The sequence below is a fragment of the Pteropus vampyrus genome, unplaced genomic scaffold, assembly GCF_000151845.1.
Source record: "Pteropus vampyrus isolate Shadow unplaced genomic scaffold, Pvam_2.0 Scaffold91, whole genome shotgun sequence".
Taxonomy (NCBI): Eukaryota; Metazoa; Chordata; class Mammalia; order Chiroptera; family Pteropodidae; genus Pteropus; species Pteropus vampyrus.
This window is the reverse complement of record NW_011888872.1, coordinates 8,922,120-8,943,788: the sequence shown is the minus strand read 5'-3', so window position 1 is coordinate 8,943,788 and position 21,669 is coordinate 8,922,120. Positions and strand designations below refer to the sequence as shown.

The 21,669-nt window shown below is 34.7% G+C and overlaps 1 protein-coding gene across 22 annotated transcripts in view; it reads right to left on the bottom strand.

The window, feature by feature from the left end:
- Positions 1-21,669, bottom strand: part of NRXN1 (neurexin 1) — a 1,047,547-nt gene that overhangs the window by 54,129 nt on the left and 971,749 nt on the right. For 2 of the 22 annotated variants that reach the window (XM_023532834.1, XM_023532835.1), the window contains exon 1: positions 4,704-4,933. The exons of the other annotated variants lie outside the window; for them this stretch is intronic. In XM_023532834.1, the coding sequence (XP_023388602.1) occupies positions 4,704-4,736 (33 nt within the window). In that variant the 5' untranslated portion in view covers positions 4,737-4,933. Of the gene's footprint in view, positions 1-4,703; positions 4,934-21,669 lie in introns of those variants that run through there. 22 annotated transcript variants of the gene reach the window in all.

The window sequence follows — 21,669 nt, the reverse complement described above, 5'->3', positions numbered from 1 at the left end:
TTTAAACCCATTATTTAGCAGCTAATTATTTAGCAGTGTATCACACAGACACACATATTCATAGACTCACCACTATAAACCTAATGGATAGGTGATCCGCTTAAATATAACTAATTGAGAGAAGTCATGGCATTTAATTGAAAACAATAATTTTTAAGCCAATGGGAATGTAAGTGGTTTAGAAAGCACATCTGGTCACGCAAGATAATCCATTAAGTAGACAGTTTACACATGGGTAATTGAGAATTGTTACCTGAAGCTATATCTATGCAACTCCAAAATAAGACATTTTTAAAAAAATCAAAATTCTACGTGATATTTTTGATCTAACAAGAAATATTAGCATTTAAAGTCATAAAGATAGTTTTAGTTTTACATTATAATACATACTTTATATGTGTAGCATTTTATATGTAATCTATATTTTTGTACATATAATAAATATTTTTTTCATTGTAAGTAAATTCATTTCACTGAAGGATTGATTGGGAAGGCAATGTCTCTAAAGCTCTAGTAGAGTTTTCAATTTAAAAAACTGTGAAGAGGTCAGATAGGTGAATGTATTTTCCCATGCCATTAAATCCCCACTTTATCCATGAATTTACTAGTAAATCTAGGCTGTGAACTTACAGAATCATATTTTTGGTCAAAAATCTGAAATACGCTTACAGACAAGTTGGTATCCTACAAAACCTATTATGTTTCAATAAAAACACAGTGAAAACAAGGATGAGAGCACACAGACTTCAGGACTGATCTTCTGGAGACTGATTTCTTTTGGTTCCCCCAAATAATATTCAAGTCATTCCCACTATTATGTGAAGTTTCTGTCTTTTAAACTAAACAATACTTAAAGTAATGTAGGCTTTAGAACAAAAGACACAATAGTTGTGGGAAAATAGTAAGAAAAAGTATTTGAGCCTTTTCGTTATCAAGAAAATAATTAAATTGTGGCTTAATCTGTAGAATCAAAAACAAAAATAAAACAATAAAAACAACAATGAAAACAAAAATATATAATTGATTTTTGGGAAATAGTTTTGAGATAGTTCCTAATGTTTAACCAAGTGAATTTAAATGAAGGTAAAAATTTGAGGGGCAAATGGAAATGTGTAGTGATAATCACATATAATTTATGACAAAAATAGAACACATCTCTCAAGTAGTTTTGCTTTTTCGTGGCTATTTAGTTTGGACTCATACTGTCTTCATCTGCTAAGGAACACTAGCGGTCTCCATGGGTTTATAACTGTCCAAGACTTTCCCCAATTCACCTGTCTACTGGAAATTGCCTATATACTCCATGATATTGTGCTTGACTCCACTCTCTGTGCCAGAGTGATGAGAGTAATTCAAATATCAACTGTCAAGTAAATGTAAACAACATAGCAGAAAGTAAAATCAATCTTTCTGGGTCAATATGGTAACTTTAGCAGATTTCAAGCCTAAGTATACACAAAAATGTATAAAGCAGAAGTTGGTGTCATTACACTCTGCTGAAAATATACATAGCTTATTGTTTTATTATTTGTAATATTATGTTTTATAATATTGTTGTCTGAAGCATATGGTATTTGAGTCCATAAATGCCAGATAAAGCAGCAGAGGAATTTAAGCTTCACAGTAGAGAAAATGGGAAGTGAAAGAGAAGACAAGGGACCACCTTGTGAAAGTATAATTAAATATCCACCAAAACTGTTCATGTAAGAATTTTGCTAGTGCTCATAACACTGGAATTCAAAACAATAATTTTGACAGGGTCAAAATCTCGTTTAAAGTGAGTTATTTTCCAGATGGGCAGAGGGTAAAGCTTAGTTCTTGACATGCTTAATACAGACAAAGGATGAAAGTCCTTGGTTCCATGCTTTTTTTCCCATTTGAAAACTACAAAGTATAAGCTAAGAGGGCTTTTCACTTCAATTAGTATCTGTCTAATGCATCCATCATACAGTTATTTGATTGCACTTGTAGTTTATAAATCACCCAGATGCTGTGGGATGAGCACGTTTCATAAATTAAAGGAGCATATGGAAGGCACACACTGAGTAACATTTCATCATAACTACCCAAAACATCCTTAACATGCAGTGCAACATCACTAATTACTGTGTAAAAATGTAAGCATTTCCCTGGTCAACGTCTCGGTGAGACATTTGCTTAGCAGTTGACCCCAGATGCTATTGTGACCAGACATTTACCGCCACTGCAGGGCCCTTCTCCTTTCATTCCTCTTTGCTGTAAGGAGAATGTGGCCTTAGTCCACTCAGGCAACCTTGATCGTTCAAAGTCAATAGAAATTTTTATTCTTTATCATTTGGTCATTTTGCTTATGAACACTGGTCAGCCCTCCAAAATATAAATCTGTCAAAAGTTCTGTCTGCTGGCTCTATTTCTTTCCAAAAACATTAAGGGAATTTGCCAATTGAGCATTTTGCTGCTCACTGGATTCTTTCATTAATTTCTAAGAACAGGGCACAGAAGAAAAGGACTACAGAAAGTAAAAGAAATTGGCTTAATTCTTCAGCTCTGGGGAAACTAATATAAATGATCTGAGTAAATTATCTGTAATACCTCAGTGTACAACAGGTAGAGCTTTTCATTCTCTTGTGTAGGTCATAGTTCTTTGTCAAGCTATGGTTCAAAAGGTAAGTCAAGAGAGACGTTCAAAATGGCAAAACTTCCTTTGAAGAATGGAAACTCTCTTCACCCACAAGACCCACCAACCAAATGATTAAGTGAGCTGTGAGTGACCCATGGACCAAAAGATGTATATTTAAGTTTTTAAATTTGTGGGGTTTTAAAATTTGTGTTTTATTGGTACATTGGTAGGAAAATTTTGGTCAAATTCAGTTGTACTCAGGACTGAAATTTTGTCTGGGTTCACCTTAAATTCTAAAAGAATCATTAAAATTATAAAATTCAGAGGTAAGTATATTTTCATTCTTTCCCAATCCTATTATCTTTCTAGGCAAAGGCTATGCCCAGTTCTCTGGGCACTTGGGTGACAAAAGGCTTGATGGAGGATGCTGAGAGATTAACTTCATTTCGGAATTTGAACTGGGCGTTGGTCAAGCCCCAAGTTTCATGACAAAATCAACAGATACGTAAATAAAAGATTCAGAATTATTCTAGAAATGAAAATCTGTTTATAAGCCAGAAGTAAAATAATAGATTAGTCAGCATGGGCTCTAAATATTTGCAGAATTGAAAGCTTACTTAGGGAAAAAGCCAGTAAACCCTATAGATACCTGAATCACCTAAGGTCTAGCAAGTAATTTTAGTAATCACTGCCATATTTATATTTAGATACAACCAACTCAAATAATAAGATTGCTTAATTTTAATTTTTCTCCTACTTTTCGTGAATATGGCAAAGAGAAAAAGGTTACAAACATCATCAAATAGACAAAGCACCATTTACATTCTGGTAAAGCAATTTTAATTTATGGGACTTCTCTAAAATATGAAACAGGGGCTACATAATTTAATAAAAAATAGCTGTCACAACAGACATGGCATTTTACCTTATAATTAAAGGAAGATACGATCAGAAGTTCACTTGAAAAGAGAGGCCAGGCTTCCCTCCCTATTAGGCAGACTCTTCCCCTCCTCCTCCCCTTTTCTGATTTGCAATCCCTTCTGTCCTCCATCTGCTCCACCCCCACTTATTGTCTCCACTCACTGCCAAGCGTGCCAATCCCATCTGGCCATACTCCTGCTTCTGCTGGCTCTAATTACCATGGGCCTAGAAAATATTTGAATGTTAAGGCATTTTCTCTCTTCATGAGAATAAAAACTAGTTAAAAGAGTATCAAAAAATTCCCCAAAGAATTCTCACGAACACACACACACGCACGCACACACACACACACACGTAATATCTCGCAAATACAAGCAGTTTTTTTAGAATCCTCTCCTAGACCAAAACAAAAAAAAATGCTTTAAAATTTTCACCTTAGATGCATTTTAAAAAACTGAAATATTACTATCTTTGAAATTTATATTTCAAAAATATAAACAATTTCATTAATCCCAGACATGCATGTTTTTTTCAGTAAGCAGAATTGGTGTAAATAAATGTTACTCAAATTTTACCATCGTGAAATATTTCTATTAATCAGAATTAATCATTGATCACTAATACATTTTCAGTTGTACCGAACATACATTTAATTCAGACATTTCACTATTATAAATTCTCAACGGAAATGTGACTGTCTCAAAAGCATGCATGGTCAGAATTTAAGCATATTTAGAAAAAATTATCACCAAGTCATTAACAATAATAAAGCACTCTGGCAAGTCTTGAAAGCAGCTTTTATTCATGCTTTTACTTGAACCAACTTAATACATAAATGCACACACACAGACACACACAATTTTTGATTGTTTTTGTCACAAGCATGCTAAAAAAAACCTTCTGAAGCTCACATAAAGCAGCAAACAAAACTAGAAGCAACCATGCTCAGGGTTTAAGGACATTTAAAAATTTAAAACAATCTTTCTACATTTCATATAGAGCATGCATAAATTTGACATGCAATCTCCAAGAAGAAATAGTTTAATATAAATCTTAAAATTAGTTTATCCAAAAGAGTTTATTCTTATTTTCATTATTATTGTTCTTAGGTTTCTGGTGTCTTAAACCCTGCATGCTGCAGTTCTAAGCTGTGCTGAGCACCGGCTGTGACAGAAGAAGCTACCTGCGAGTTTTCACAGTGCCATCTCATATCCATGTCTGTCTGGCTACCCTGCGTGCTTAGAGCTTTTTTCTTAATTCTTAATGGAAATCCTAGGAAATTTAGTCCATCCTCTGAAATCAATACTGGTGACAGGAGAGCTCCCTGACTCAGTGGGAGATCAAGATGATAAATTGCCTGCGCATCAGCCTGGCCTATCAGTGCCCTGCACACAGATGGGCGAGAAAATACACAGAAAAGGCTCTATCAGTCACGTGTCACCAAGGAACCAATGGCTGACGCGCTACTGCAGGAAGGGATGCTGCAGTTCCGTCTGCAGTTGACGAGGCTGTTGGTACACAGCCCAGCCCGCGCCTGACTCAAAAAGTCTAGGCAGTCACTACTGTTGAATTTGCAACCCGGCTGGGACTGCAGAGAGGGATGAGCATCCCATTTAACCCCTGACCCAAATAAGACCTATTTTCATGCATAGAGAATTTTCTCTGTATTACTTTCTAATCCAATGTGATTGCTGAGAAGAAAAACTATTTTTCTTTAAACATCCAGCCCTAAAAGTCTTACATGCTTCTTTTCAGATGACTATCATGTTTCTATCTACTTAAATTAGAAACCTTAAACTGTGCAATTAGCAAGCAAGAAACCGTGCTAACAGAATCACCTCAAAGCTTTAAAATTGTAATTATAATTTTTATTTCCAAGTTAATGAATGGCATTTTTGAATGCCACGTTTATAATGAATATATTTATGAGATGATTTTATAAAGGCAATTATGCAACTTTAAAAAATACATTATTGTGCTTTTTTTTTTTGCCAATTAGAACTGTTCCTCTTTAAAAATGATTTAAGTCCCAATGAATATGCCATTTTTTAAATCTTTAAAAATAACGAACAAGCACCAAAGGATGTACTTTGTTTCCCAAAGCCTAAAGAACAAATATGTTATCTAGTGATGGAAATATGACCTTATTTTTTGCCTTCCCTCTGAAATTTAAAAGAATTCTTTGGTAATCAAGGGCTCCACATCTGGAATACAATATGGAAATATATGCCCTAATATATTTGCTTCCATTTATCATTTTGTAATAACCGATATTTTGCACAGTTCTACAAAGTAACTGAGATGATTATATCCAGTCTGACAGGAAAGGTTATAAGAGACCATGGTATGTTTCAAATGACAGTATCATAGAGATTAAAAAAAAAAAAAAGATAAAAAACTGAACAATTTTCAGCAATAACATTTATATCAGAGAGTACTCAGGAACTTCTCTTTGTTCTTTATCGCCCAGCTTTAATCATATCCATGCATTTCGAGAATTTATAATAATTGCTGTCATTCAACAGTACTTAGAGAAAAATTTGAGAATAAGTAAATTGCCACTAAATTTCAGAATGCTGAAATTCCAAAGCTCATTTTGTCTTGGTGACTATTTTTTAAAACATATTTCTGAAAGACTGAACCCTGTCAAGTTTGTGCCCATTCTATCTTTGGCCTAGTTATTCAATTACAACATAATCATCAAAAATCAAACTTCATTCTTTTAAAAGAAAGTATTAAGGCTCAGAGCACTTCTATTTAAAAAAAAAAAAACAATAAAATTATCAACATCGAACCTGTTCATTGCAATATTGTAGCAGCCCAAAACTAGAAACCACCTAATCATCATTAATGAACTGATCAGATAAATTATGGTACAACATTACAATCAAGATGATCTGCAGCTATAAAGTATAATGTGGTAAATTCAAATGTGCTTACACGAAAAGATCTCTAGAATGTATTGTTATTTAAACAAAAATTAACAGTACTAATTATAAACTATTTAAAGATTATACACATACAAACATTTACACATACAAATATATAGCTGCATACGAAGAGAAAATTTTCATAGAGACAAAATATCAGTCAATAGTGGTTAAATCTGAGGAGGGGAGCAGAGTTCAAAGGTGAGAGTGAGGCTCAGTTTTACTAGGTACCATTCTGTACATTTTTTCATCAAGTCTTTGTACTCTATGTACTACTTCTGTCATTTAAAATTAAATTAATGATATCTATATTCATTTAGGTTTAGAAGAATGTGACTGGTAGATGTTTTGAGCAAAAAAAATTAGGAAGGGAAGGCTTTTTTTTCAAAGAAAATAAGGAGGGAAGGCTTTTTTTTCAAAGAAAATAAGGTAGGTATGGGCAAGAAGGGGGCTCTCTAATACAGGTTCTGGCTGTCTTAACTGAAGACCTCCACTTCTCACAGTCACTTCTAGTTCTTTCATTTCTAAATGCAGATAACAATACAAACCTACATGTGTTAAGAGCTTTACAATTTATAGTGACAATTTCTAAATTATCTTTGATTCTTAGAGGTAGGAATAGGAAGGACTGAGAAGTAAATGATTTGGCTAATTACCCAAACTTGGACAAATTAACCCCTCTAAGCCTTAGTTTTCTCAGCAGGATGCAATTAGCAAGAAGTGGCAGAACTAAACTTGAAGCTTAATTTAGGATATCATTTACTACTGCTTTAAAAGCAAGATAATGTGCATGCTTTTACCAACAGTGGTATAGGGCTAAAGACAAAACACATTCCATTTTCCTGCATTTCCTAGCCAGCACAAGCCTTTAGATTCTACTGCTGACTTCTGTTGCTGTTCACAATTCTTATAACTTGAAGAGATATCAATGTTTTTCTTAAAAACATTTAAATGACCAAATTAAGTCTGAGGCTTGTAATTTACATTATTAAAAGATTTTTTGTTTTAGATAAAACTATTCTAAATCAGTCATTTATGGGGGTGGGGGGTGATTTTGCCACCAAGAAAACAATGGAAAACGTCTCAAAACATTTCTAGTTGTCACAGCTGGGGATGTGCTACTTAGCATCTAGAAGGTCGTGATCCAAAATGTAGCTAATCCTATAATGCCCAGGACAGTCCCCAGAATAGAGTTATCTGGCCCCAAGTGTCAATAGCATTGAGATTGAGAAACCATGCGCTCTAAATGCTAGGCTTTTCCACCTTATTTACAAAGAGGTAAAAAAAGAAAAAAAAAAGTATTCTGTACTATGAGGTATATGTTTAAAGTGGCAAGGAAGTAAGTTTAGATGGAGAAGAGAGAAGTATCAAGGACCAGGCCAAAGAAGTCATGGAGAAGAGGAAGAAACAGCAAATGAGGATGAGGAGGTAAGAGGAAAACTCAAAATGTGGTGGCTTGGATGCCTATAGTAAAAGTGTGTTAGAGAAGACATTAGGGCCAACTTGCCCACATGCTATTGGTAGGTCAAGAAATCTTTTATTTATAGACTTTTCTTTTTATTTAAACAAAGTGAGAAATTAACCTCATTGAAATTAAAACAAAAGACTTGAGACCCTTATTTCTTCTCCTTTTTGAATTTTTAAAGATATAACCAGAAAAGGTAGTATTTATAGACATCACAGGATGGCTTTTTGAGAGAATGAGTGAAGGGGAGGGAGCTTTTGTGTGATCCTCAAATTATACTTCTGAAGCTACTTATGGTCTTAGGCTACTTTATAGTTCACAAAGAAGGGGATGTAAAAAAGCAAGCGAACAAATCCTGTTTCAGACTATCCCTCATCACAGTGTACAGAGGTGGCAAATACCACCATATAGCTCTAGAACTATGTCTGCAGCTCTTGTCTCCAGTCCCCCACCCAGTCATTTTATCCACAGAAAAGGCTTCTGGGGACAGTGTACTCAGGACCAGTTTCAGGCACTTTCCCTCTATGACACTGCTGTCATGCCAATTTCCACACTTTGCCAACCCTGTGGCATTCAGGGTCAGTACAGCAGAGCTGAGATACAGAGCCACCTGGAACACCAGGACATTCGAGCAGCTTCAAGCCAAATTAATGCTCTTTTTGACAGGGAAATATTGCAAAAAAGAAAGTGGGAGGGAGGGAGTGCATGGAGGGATAGAGAGAGAGGGAAAAATGAAGAGAGAGATCTGGAAAAACCCCACAGATTCACAAATATCATTACATAGTCTATGGTGTGGGAGAATATTGCATGTAATAATTCTCTTAAAACTAGATAGATTTTTACAACTCCAAAAGGTTTTATAGCTCTCATAGTCCAACTCCTTCATTTTACAAATGAAGAATTTTTATGACGAGAGGTTAAATAACTTGGCTTAAATTAAATGGCAGTGGGATTCTTTGCTATTCTAGTCAATGGGTGAATGTGATATTGGCAAGTTTCAATATGCTATCAAAAATTACCATAATTACCAACCAGAGTAAGACTTAGAGGAAGAGGGAAAACTGATGTCAAATAAGAGACAGCAAATGGCTCCAAAGCCTCCTCCCTCCCCCACTGATACTGGATGAAGGATTGAAAGCTTTTACTTTCCAGGAAAGAGAGTATGATTCTTCGATGAACATTTATAGGATAAGAAATACAACAGGAGAAGCTTGGGTCTCCTCCTTTCATAAGAATATGAGTGGCTTCTGAAGATTTGTTTTTAGTGCAAATTCTCTTGTCTGTACTTGATGAATGGGAAGAAAGATGCATAGGTGGCTTTTAAAAGACATATGTCAGGAAGTTAACTCCAGTTGTGAGAGAATATAGAATAGGGAAACATTCTGGACCGTTTTCATTTTTTAAGAAAAAGGAAAAATATAAATAGTGGAAACCTGTAGTAGATTATCTCAGCTTTAAATTTTTATTCATTTTGCTTTTTCTCTCCTATAATGACAGTGCTAGTTTGAGGCCATGGCATACCACTAAACTTGTTCATTACTAATTTAATATTTGCAAGTACATGTTGAAGGTTAGAGGTAAATTAATGTTTAAATGAGTAAAATGTCATATATTCTAGATCTTATGGTTTTTTTCCCCTGCTACTCTATTCTTGTGAGTTTTGTTCTTTACATTGATTATTTCTCTAGGTACATATGCTTTTTAAAAATTAAAAGCACAAACAAAAAGCCCACTGCCTCATATAATCTTTTCTATACCACTGTACTCTAAAATTTGTTATACTAATGTTAAAAATAAAAGAAATGGAGACTCAGAGGGATTGAATAACCTCATAACCATGAAATTTGCAACTGAAAGGCTATTGACTACACATCAAAAGTACTTTACTACTGAGAACTACTACTAGTGCTCTAGAATAGTTGTTCTCAAAGTAGTAAGCATAAGATCCAAGAAGGAATATTTTAAATACCCAGATTTCAGGCCCTTCCCTGAAGACTGATTCTCCGACTCTGACTTCAGTGGACCCCCAAAGCCTGCATTGTTAATCAGCATCCCACCTCCAGAAGTTAAGAACATCAGGGTCACCTTGGAGATCCAGATTTAAAATTCTTTTTCAGGAAAAGCCACATCAACAGGATTTCTAATGAACAAAAATGGGAAGTTTTTTTAAGGACTAAATTAAGAAGAGTGGCATGAGTAGTATTCACCAAGAGATAAATTGCAACAGAGATCATTGCTAGAGCAAAATGGAAAAATGCAGGTACTTCAGACCCATCCATTAAGGGATAGTTTCCCAAACTGAATTTTACAGCATAAAGAATATTTTAGCTGGAAATACTTTTGAGTAAGAAAGATTAATGTGCCGAGAACTGTGCAAATAGTAGCATTTAGAAGAAAAGGATGACCCTTTAGTAGACACAGAGAAATATGGCACTTGACTGAACTGGTCCCTACCTCACTGTTGTGATTAGAAACCATGAATGTACACATATACAGGTAGAGTCCTTTCACATATCCTAAAAATTCATTTGTACTGAGACTCATGAAGATGAAGTAAGAGTGTACTGTACAGAAATTGTCCTGGAATTGTTTTTCTCCCAGCTGGCTTCTAGGTTGGCCAGTTTCATGTCAAAGGGTAATGGTGCTGAAACATTTTCATTTCAGATTAATCTCTTTAGGATTTATACTGCCAGTCCCTAATTCATTTTTAATATTGTCTGAGCTTTTGGGCATACTATCTGTTTCCTTTGTTTCAACAGTAGGCTAATTGTTCCTTTTGGTCCAGACTCAAGATTCTAGGGACAACGGCAATAAAGAACTGATTCTCTCCGATGGTGTGAATAGGACAGTGCCGTTTACCAAACAGGCATCAGTAACCAAATGTTTTTGGTGGTTGCTTGATGAAAAAAATTAACCAAAAAAGCCATAGTCCATGGTCAAGTCTGATAGAAAGCAGGAAAGAAAGGAGAGAGGCAGGAAAGAAAAAAAACAAAAGGAAAAAAAGAACACAGAACCTTATATGTAGCTGAGGTACATTAATAGACCTTGTAAGAAACTTTAGGATTCAGTGAGTACAGCTTTTTAGCATTATTAAATGTGAGTCTTTTTCCTCCCTGCTCACCCATCACAATTTGCCAGTAATGGACCATACAACGATATTTTCAGCAACAAGAATGACTTAGAAAAGATACCTACTTAGAAGGTTACACATGACTCCACAATTCTATGCATGCACACAAGCACCTGCACATAACAGAATCCAGATTTTCACTTATCAGGAGTGAATGTTTTCCATTCACAAAATTGTGAGACCTAAGCTGGAAACAAAGCTCATCTTGGAATGAATATAACATTATAAGAACAGCAATGAACAGATGAAGTTCTCAACTGGTCACTCATATAATGTTCCACAAGAAAACTGCAGGAAGTGGAAGCACTAATTTCATGTAGATTAATATTTTACAGCAATTGTTTTCCAAATTTCTGGTGCCTAAGAATTTGAGTGCTTGTTTAAAATGCAAATTTCCTGGCCCCACCCTGATATACTTAATTATACTTTCTAGAGAAGAAGGATGAAAAACTGCATGCTTAACTTGTATTTCAGGTGATTCTGCTGCAGGTTGTTTTGGCCCTTACCATGAGAAACACACACTACATGCATTCTCCTCCTATCTCCATCCCCTGCCCACTCTGACACCGGCCTTGAACATGCTGCATTACCCAATTCAACTCCTTAAGATGGTGCCTTTCATTTTGGGTGACAGAAGTTTGGAAAATCTAGAGAGAGATTCAGAAATGATGGGATAGACAGATTCTAAAGAGATTTCCTAGAACAGATATCATTCAACTTGGGTCTTGAAAGAGTTAATTATTTTAGCAAAGGCATGGAGGTATAAAAATGCTTTTCTTTAAAATTTTAAAAATTTATTATGTAAATGATAATTTTTTTTTTCAACTGACCTAGCAATGCTTCTAGCACATAGGAAATGGTCACTAATTACTTAAATTAGTAAATAATATGACCACAAAAAGTAAATCTATAAAAAATAATCATTCACAATCCCACCATCTTCATGAAATGTTTTGTTGTTGTTGATGCTGTTGTTAGTGTTTTGATTTTAATTTCATATTCTTTCTCCATTTCTTATCTGTATACACACATAATTTTAAATAGCTGTAATAATAAAGATAGTTTTATTCTGTTTTACAATTTAATATGATGGCATATACATTTTCCATCTTGACTTAGAATATCATTATCATGCTAATAGCAATCAAATGATTAAACTGGTGTATTATAATTAACATAACTATTTTGTATTTTTTTAGATAATGGATCCATCTCTATTTTGTATTCTGCTATTATAAATGACACATATCTTCCTTTATATTTTTTTTTCCATAAGATAAATTCCCATAAGTGGGATCATTGGTCTAAAGACATAGTGTTTGTAAAGATTTTGAAACAATCTGCCAAAGCACTTTTCTAAAGACTTGTTCTAATTTTCATATTTCTCCAGCATTTGATGTTCTATTACATCTTCACGAGTGTGAACATATTGTCTTTTCTATCTGGAGACGACGCCCTTTTCCCATTTAAAAAAAAATCTGGTAAACTCCTACACGTTTTTTACTAAGCCCAAATGCCATTCTTTCTTTCAGCCTTTGCGAAGCCCCCAGGCAGAGTTAGTCATTATTTCCACTGTGCTGTTCCGTAGTACTTAAGTAATGATACCATTTTTAGCACTTATCTAATACTTCTGTTTGTTGTAGTTGTTTGTATATTTCTTTTCTTCCTAGATTATTAGCAACTCCAGGGTTGACCTACTGTCTACTTTATCTTTGGAACCTCAGCCTCTGGCACAGAGCCTGGCATATATTAGACATTCCATAAATGTTCGTTAAGTAAGTAAGTAGAAATGTAGGAATGAATGAATGAATGTGTCAACATGATGCACAAGTTTAAGTCTCTTGCTGTGTCTCTGGGTAAAAATGCCTTTTTCTTTTTGTATTTATTTGTATTTTTGTAGGTCTGTTTTGTAATATTTCTTTATATATTATATTTACATATTTCATAGGTCTATATTTTTATATTTTTACTGATCTACTTTCAAGCCTGTGGGCCCAATTTTGTGACATGCTGTAAATCAACTCTCTGAAGCTTTTAGATAATAATATTTGAGTACATCAGAATCAGAAAACATTTCTAGTTCAAAAAGAAGCACCTTTTATAATGAAATGTAAGATAAGTGAACAGAATTAAAAACCACCTGTGGAGACTATAGCATGTACATGGCCCAAACTGTATAGAGAATAAAACTAAAAAAAAAATCACTGATAATGTATAATAACATATAATCAATAATATTCTTATATATCACTTTATGCATTTTGACACATTTCAACATACACTCTCTCATTTGATCCTGACCAAAACTTGGTAAAAAAACAAAATAAATATATCATAATTAAAATTTGAAAGATAAGGAATCTAAAGCATAGAAATGTGGCTAGCAAGTGGAAAAACCAGGGCCAGAACTCACATATTGTGAGTCACATTTTAGCTTTCATTCTAATAAAATCATTAGACCCTGCTGACTTTTGTTACTTAATTAACAAAACAGAAAATGAGTGTTGAAACAATATAAACAAGACCTGTGGTTAAAAGCAATGAAACAAAAACTTTATTGGCAGAAGAAACATTTTTTCCCCAAAAGAATGTTTATGAATAATTGAATATGCAAATAAATAATATCAGAGGACTCTTTTTGAAATTAGTGGCAAATGAAGGAACCTGCTTTCCCTCCTTCCTGGTGGCTCCTGGTCGTTTTGGGAACTTATTCTCAGGAAAGCATTGCAGTGGATCATTCACTCTGTCATTTAATCATTCAACTAATACACATCATGGTCTACCTGGGTACAAAGAACTGTGAGAAATACAAAAAAATATATACAGACTCCTTCTCTGAGAACACACACGCACACATACACAAAGAGAGGGAGGGAGGGAGGGGGAGAGAAGCGTGGCGGGGGTAAGGGGGAGGCGGGGAGAGAGAGGGAGAGAGAGAGAGAGATGCTACATACTATAAATGCCACAGAAATTCTATTATATAGTAAACATTCTGAAATTCCAGAGAGGAAGAATGATATCTAGACCCATGCCCTGTATTGAGTTTCAGATGTCCACCTAAGGAACAAAGTGGGGGATATTGATTTTGTTATTTTGTGACTTTGTACAAACAATTTAATCTGCCTACGCTGGGGTATCCTTGTCTGTGATATAAAGAGATTAAATCGCTTTTGCCAATCAAATGTGTGTAATATGTGACTGCAAGGGAGAGAATAACTCAGTGGTAAGAATATGAGCAGTGAAATCAGACAAATCTGGCTTCGTGACCTAACCTTGAGGCTTAGATCAGCTAGTTAGCACAACCTTTCTAAGTCTCAGGTTCTTCATCCATAAAATGAGAACAGCAGCAAGACATATCTTTGGAAATTTCCCATAAGGTATAAATGAGATAATATATAAAACAGGAAAAAACAAACAAAAAAATGGCACATATTCGATGGTCAGTAAATAGTATCAGTTATCATTAACATGAAGAAGCAGCTGCAAGGCACTATATAATTTCCATTTTATGATTCTACATAATTTATTTTTGACATGGCTCACTCACTACTGGAAGTTATTAGTATTCTATATGTAATGAAGGCCAAAGGTATGTACTATTCTTAGAACTTTTAAAATTATGTATAGATTCATGAAAAGCCTGGGAAAGAGACTATATTTTATTTTGCAATGTGCTAGATTTTTCCTGTACTCTTTGGAAAATGCTAAGCTTTGTTTCAGTTGTCATTTTTATGTGAACTCCAGTTCAATTAAGCCCAAACAATGAAGTCATTAGTGTGCACTGAGTTTAGTCACTTTCATAAATGCTGCATTAATTGCCTTAGAGGTTTTCAACTTCATTTCCAATCTGACAAGCATGACAAATGGAGTTCAAAAGCACGACACGCTCCCAGGTACATTCCCAGCAAACTGGCTACAACCTCATCTTTTTTCTTTTACTTAAGAAGGCATATTGGAACACTGTGATTGAGGGTGATGCTATCACAGACAATCTTGAATCTATTCTACTTTTTATTTAAAATATCATCAACAACGAAAACCTTAATTATTCACTTACTTTGGAAGTTAAACCATTATTATCAATACATCACTTAAAACATACTTCATGTCTGATTGGGACATACCAATATGTAACAAATTATGGTATAGAATTCATGGCATGTCTCAAGGAAATGTGCCTGTTATGTGAAAAAATCCAAAGCCCAGTCACCCTGTGAAGAAAATGCATTATGTTCTAGACACCACTACCATGAAAAAATAAAAAGCTCTAGCATCGAAAATGTTGGACAGATTGAAAAGATGTTTACTTAATGATATGTTACTTAGATCTAAGCAAAATGATAAATTATCTAGAAACTTAGAAGGCACAGGACATATATGGGTATCATACAAAATCTAGCATTTCTCTGGAACAGCAATTCTTAAAATTTTTAATCTCTGGAACCCTTTTTCTCTCTTATAAAGTATTGAAGATTCCCCAAATCTTCTGTATATGTAAATTATATCTATGTATATTTACTCTATTAGAAATTGAAAGTGAGAAAATGTTAAATATCTATTAATTCATTTTAATTAATCCATTACATGTTAACATAAGTAACATACACTTAAAAAAACAGCTAGTTTTAAAAACAAAAATTTTTGAAGAGTATAATATTGTTTTACATTTCTGTAAATATTTTAAATATCTGGTTTAATAGAAGATATCTGGGTGCTGATATCTGTTTCTGCATTTAATCTATTGCAAAATCACATTATTTAGTCTCTGAAAAACTCCACTGTACTCTTGTGAAGAAAATGAGGATTAAAAAAAGACAAATAAAATCTTGGTATTATTATGAAAATAGTTTTGAGCTCACTACAAAGGTCTTACAAATCTCCCCACCTCCTGCCTCAAGGTTCCCTGGACTATATTTTGAGAATCACTAGTCTAAAATTTTTATACTTAGAAACTACATTATTATTTTTTGGCATCTAATTTATATCTATATGCTATTCTTATTTCCCTGTTTGAAAGCTTCCTGCTGGAAAGACCAGGTTTCACAGATTTTAGATCTCATTTATAGCACATGGTAGGTCCACATGGAACCATAGTATAGCATCAACATATGCGATTAACTGATCCATTGATTGAAACTCATGGTACATGAAACTTATAGTACTTTCGGTGACCTTAAACTATGCCCTGCAGTAGCATTTGCACAGTCTATTAATATTCTACTTAACCAGAAGGAGAAGATAACTGTATCTGAATTATTCCAGATGTAACAACATTGTTTTCCTAGGTAGCACCTTTGAGTTTTGGAAGAGAAATATGAGATGAGAAGCTAGAATTCTAGGGAAGGTATGATTACATTTTTTTCCCTGTAAAAGTGTTCTGGCACATGAGGTGGACAATATTTCGAGCTAATCAATTTGTGTATTTAGTTGTAGTTTCACAATTATGAAGTCATTGAAAGGTAATAACATTGAAAGAAATGTCAGTTTGAATTGATTAAAGGCTAGAATTTCACACTTCTATAAATGGAAGAAAAAAAGCAACAACTATTATTATTTTTATTCTACTTCAAAATCAGATCCTTTGAGAGACACCCACATAGTAACTCAGAAATGAAACAGTTATACGTTTATCGCTGCTGAATCGTTGAAGAGTAGGATGGTTGGAAAAATATATATTAAAGAATAAAACAGTCCTCCTAAATTAAAGGCTTTGTTACATAATAAATATATATTTTTGACTCTGAAAATGGTCCTATTATCTCCAAATCTTGTGAAACCCAGAGAGAGAGACTTAGTGCCTGCCACTGCCTTAGTAATCAGATAACTGTTTTGACTATTCTGTCATAAAAACAGTATATATTGAAAAAAAAAGGCTCTTCCCTTTAAAATCTGAATAGATAAACAAAATCGCTGCTAGATTGGGAAATAAAAAGAGAGGTCACTCATCCAAGTCAACTTTTTCTTTGTCATGAGTCATAGGACAGCCAATATGCTAGTTGTTTTTTGCTTTCAGAGGAGGTCTACATTATTTAAACTCATAGCTGAATCACAAAGCACAAGCTCTTAAGACTTAGTGGCTCGGTAATGGCTCAGTTCTCACAGGTATTTCATTCTAACCTAATTTTGCTCTTGACACATTTAGGTAGAAAAAGAGCCCCAAAGCCTGACTATCCTACCTGTGAATCCTTATAATGGATTGAAGTGTCACTATGCAAGCAACTTTGGGAAGATTTATGAATAATATTAGAACTGTAACACATAAATGTCTGAAACTCTAATAATTCTAATAATTGATAAATGTTAGTTGATGCAATTATGTGTCATTACAATAGTTAACCAAGAAACCCAACTAAATGAAACCAAAAATACCAAAACTAAATTTATAACAACTTAATTTAAAAAAACAAAATTATCATCAATTAAAAATGATACCCAACAGAAGTCAGGTAGAAATTCCTACTACCTGTTCATGTGCAAGTGCAGTGGGCGCTTTGAAACATTGCCAGCAGAATATGGCAGCCAGAATGCATATTATTCAGTTTGAATTTTGAGTAAATATAATTGTATGATATTTTTAGCTTATGACGGCTAAGATTAATTGTTAATAAGTTGGTAATTAGCCCTCAATTGTATTGTGAAAATCCAAATTCATGGTTGTGTACCACTTGCCTATAAAAGCAAATAAAGGATATATATTTCTGGTTCAGGTTGTAATCTCTCAAGTGGAACCTTGGGGTCTTTGGGTCAAGGATTTGTATTTGAAAATCACTGCTCTAAGGATTGAATCTCTATATTCAAAAGATCAAATAAGTTGGACCTACTAAATGGCAAACGTATTTAAGACTCTGGATACAGCAGTGAACAAGACAACAAGGCCCTGCTCTAATGGAGTCCATCTTCTAGTTAGAAAGTCAGAAAACCAACAACCAAAGAATATACCATTATCAATTCCCTCCCACCAGAAAGCACTAGAAACATGCCTGCAATTGAACACGTTGGGTTTACTAACTGTTGTAGCAAGAAGGAACACACACCATGGGGAACCATGAAGCATCTCAGTAAGAAGGTGTTAGAAAAGACTTATTAAAGAGTTTGGGCTTATATTAGGTGATTGGGCAGGGTTTAAAAAAGAAGAGCTTTGTTCTGGCTTCGATGATGTCCGGAAGTGGAGGCAGTTCTATGACCGGGCATCACAATAAATCTTATGTATAGCAAGAGCAGACTCGAGTGAGGAAAAATCTATTAGTCGATAAGTGGTTATCAATCATTCTAACCAAGAGATAGTTTGATATTTTGTGGGTTTCATGGTGACCTTGATTTTATCAGTTTTTAAACAAAATAATGATGTGATGGTGGTCTCAAGGTGATCTTGTCTCATGTTGGTATGCTGTAAGATTGTTTCTGTCCAACAGGTGAATAACATAGTTTACCTATAAGTTCCAAGCCACCTTCCAATGACACTTTTGCCTCACTATATGGATTAGATCAGTTCCCAGACAACAGAAACCACTCTTCTCAACCATCTAACCAAGCAAGCAACAAATAAATAAAGAAAAACTACAAAATATCAAACGGTGATAGAACAGGGTAAAAGGGAAAGCCCTTTATATCAGGTGTTTATGGAACGGCTCTTGGAAAAGCTAACATGTGATTACCTGGGTTGGGAGGCAGTGTTCATGTTCTAAGGTTCGAAAGAGCTTGAAGCATTTGACAAACAAAAGAAAATACAGTGTGACCCAAGAAAGATCAGTGAGGAAGAGAGAAGGCAGGAGAGACAGACAGATGAGAGATGCAGGGAATTGCGACATCATTCTAATAATGTGTGATGGGGAATCAATGGAGGTCTTAAGAGCAGAATAATGACATAATTTTATTCACATATTTATAAAATAATATTGTATGGCCAACAGAGAATGTGTTATGGGAATTGCAGAATAGATGAGAAGTTGAGATGTGAACTAGGAGAGTTTGCAGTCTAGGCAAGAGATGACAGCGGCTTGCCCTAGGGTGGTGGTAGTGAAGATACAGAGGGCATTGTTTTGAAGTCAGTGTTGCGCGACTTACTGATGGGTTAATTTGAGAGTTGAGCAGGGAGGAATGAATGATGATTTTACTAGTTATTGGGCTCTTAATGTCAGTGATAATCTTATTCTTCATATCATCCCTAATTCTTGATTCACAAAGAGCACTGGATGTTGAGTGAAAAAAATCTGTGTTGTGATGAATTCTGGCACAAGTAGCAAGCTTCCAAACTGTCCAAACTTATTAACTTACTGCTGAGATCCTCTCTATTGATTTGAGTGTAACTCGGTGGTCGCACGGTACAAAATAACCCAGGATAGAACAACTCACAGGACATCTCAATAAAGGTGATATTGTCATAAATAAATACTAAATGTCTCCTACCTACTTAACACATGCAAAACACAAATAGATTTGGAGAAAAAAATTAAAATAAGTCCAAATAATAAGTAATTACTTATCATAGGAGATAAAAATCCCAGACTATGAGTTCTGTCCTCCAAAACTTTTGATAGGCTGTCGACCTTACCTTCTTAACTCAAGTGGATGGTACATTTCTTTATGAAAGGGGTCTTATAATAATTGGCAGTGATGATATTTGCTGCCTGTGTCAACCTCTGAAAGTCACACACCCATCAAATGGCCTTATCTAATTTCCCTCCCTGTACCCAGACAGAACTCTATCCTGAAGAACAATACAACAGCTAGATAATTAAGTGTGAACAATAAACCACAGCTTCTCCAGAATCATACTGGGGCTCCTTCCATTTCTTTCACAAGGGGAGTCCCTCAGGAAGCAGTTATAAGGTATAATATGGGGATACTACTCATTAATGCCTACAGAGGCTCATAGCTGGAGCCCAGATTTTCTTTCCAGTGTGATGACGACTCCAGCAGAAAAGGTTGGGCCTCTTCAGTGTGCTTTCTTATTGTATAATACGATAGTTCAAAATATTATTATGTGTAGGTACGATCAGGTGTGGAGTACAAGCAGGGGGTTTATTTCTCTCTTAACTGATATATTTGAAGCAATATGACCAATAAAAAGACAAAAATGGTCTGTTTAAGAGGTTTGGTTTGGGAACGTCTTTGTAAATCAGTAGAGGAGTAGCTTCAATATCCAGATAATCATGGCACCTAGTATAATACCGGATTATCTAAAATTATTTACTGCATTCAACACACTTAGACACTTAGGGTTAGAGTATACTTAATTACACTGATGGGAGTTGTTGAAAAAAAATACAAACAGATCAGAGATCACATAGTCATGACCTACTTACAGGTATCTTGAGCTATGTAAAATCTTCACAGCTAAGGGAACTACTTCAAGGAAGCAAAGATGGGACATGGTCATCCTAGGACCCAGAGGCAACCTTGCAGACATGAAAATGGCTCCCTCTGCCAACCATACTCATTTACTCCCATTCAAAAACAAATATTTGATGATACAAACTGACCACAACCTACTCTTCTTTGTGTAAAGCAAAAGGTGAGAGCAAATTTCTAGAAGTTAATAAACGGGTTAGCAGATTTATTTCACTCTTCTCACAGCACTGTGGAAAAATCACCGAAGTGTAAAAAACAGGATTCTGTCACACCAGTGCCTCATATTCAGTGCTGCAGCAGAATGAAATATTGACATATTTAGGTGTAGTTCTCATAATTTCACCCAACTCAAAGGAATGACTGGAACACCCCTGGGTAACATGAAAACACCTGGGGAAGGTAGAGAAAATGATCATTCTTTCCAATCTCTTTCGCGCCTTTGGATTTCTTATAACTAAGGATACACATTTCTCACAGTGATTGAAGAGGGTGGGAACATCTGTCAAATCTGTAAAGTCGAGACATGAAACTCGTTTTTAAAATATCAGTAGAGGAGAACAATAGGAGAAAGGTAACTTGTAATTTCTGCCAGTTAGATATATGTAGGAGTAACTAAGTAAAATGAACACTTAAAAAAAACCCTCTTCCTTGACTTTTTAACAATTCAATTTCTCCATTTTAATAACATTGTCATTTGTAATTATAGGAGTGTTGAAATTTTATTTCCCTTTTCCGAGTCCTAAGTTTGTCTTCTGAGAGAAATTAAAAATTTTCAAATATAATCATGTAAAAATGTGGTAAAGCCTAGTACTTTTAATATTATTTTCAATAATCGATACAATACCTAAAAAAAGGGAAGAAAACCTATATGTCAAGTATAGACAGCACCACGCTGGATAGTAAAAATATATACATATATATTTAGAGAGCCTGAGTGCATCTCCCTTGGGTCTCATGACTCTGCCAAAATGATGGGATGATTTCTAGAAATTCAATAATCCTTCCACAAAATATGTACAGAGCACCCAGTGGGCAATGATCTGTGCACAGAGCTGGGAGTGGGGTGGGGATGAGCACGAGGTACAACTAACTATAAATTAGATGCAGAATATGTCATCGTGGATCTCATAGTCTAGACGAGGAGAAGACATTATTTTCCACCTTATACTAAAATTATTTGTGTATAAGGGTCATGCAAAGTAGAGATAAGTAAAAGTATTCAGAGGTGGGAGAAATTAATTTTTACAAGGAAGAATCAAGAAGTGTTTTAAAA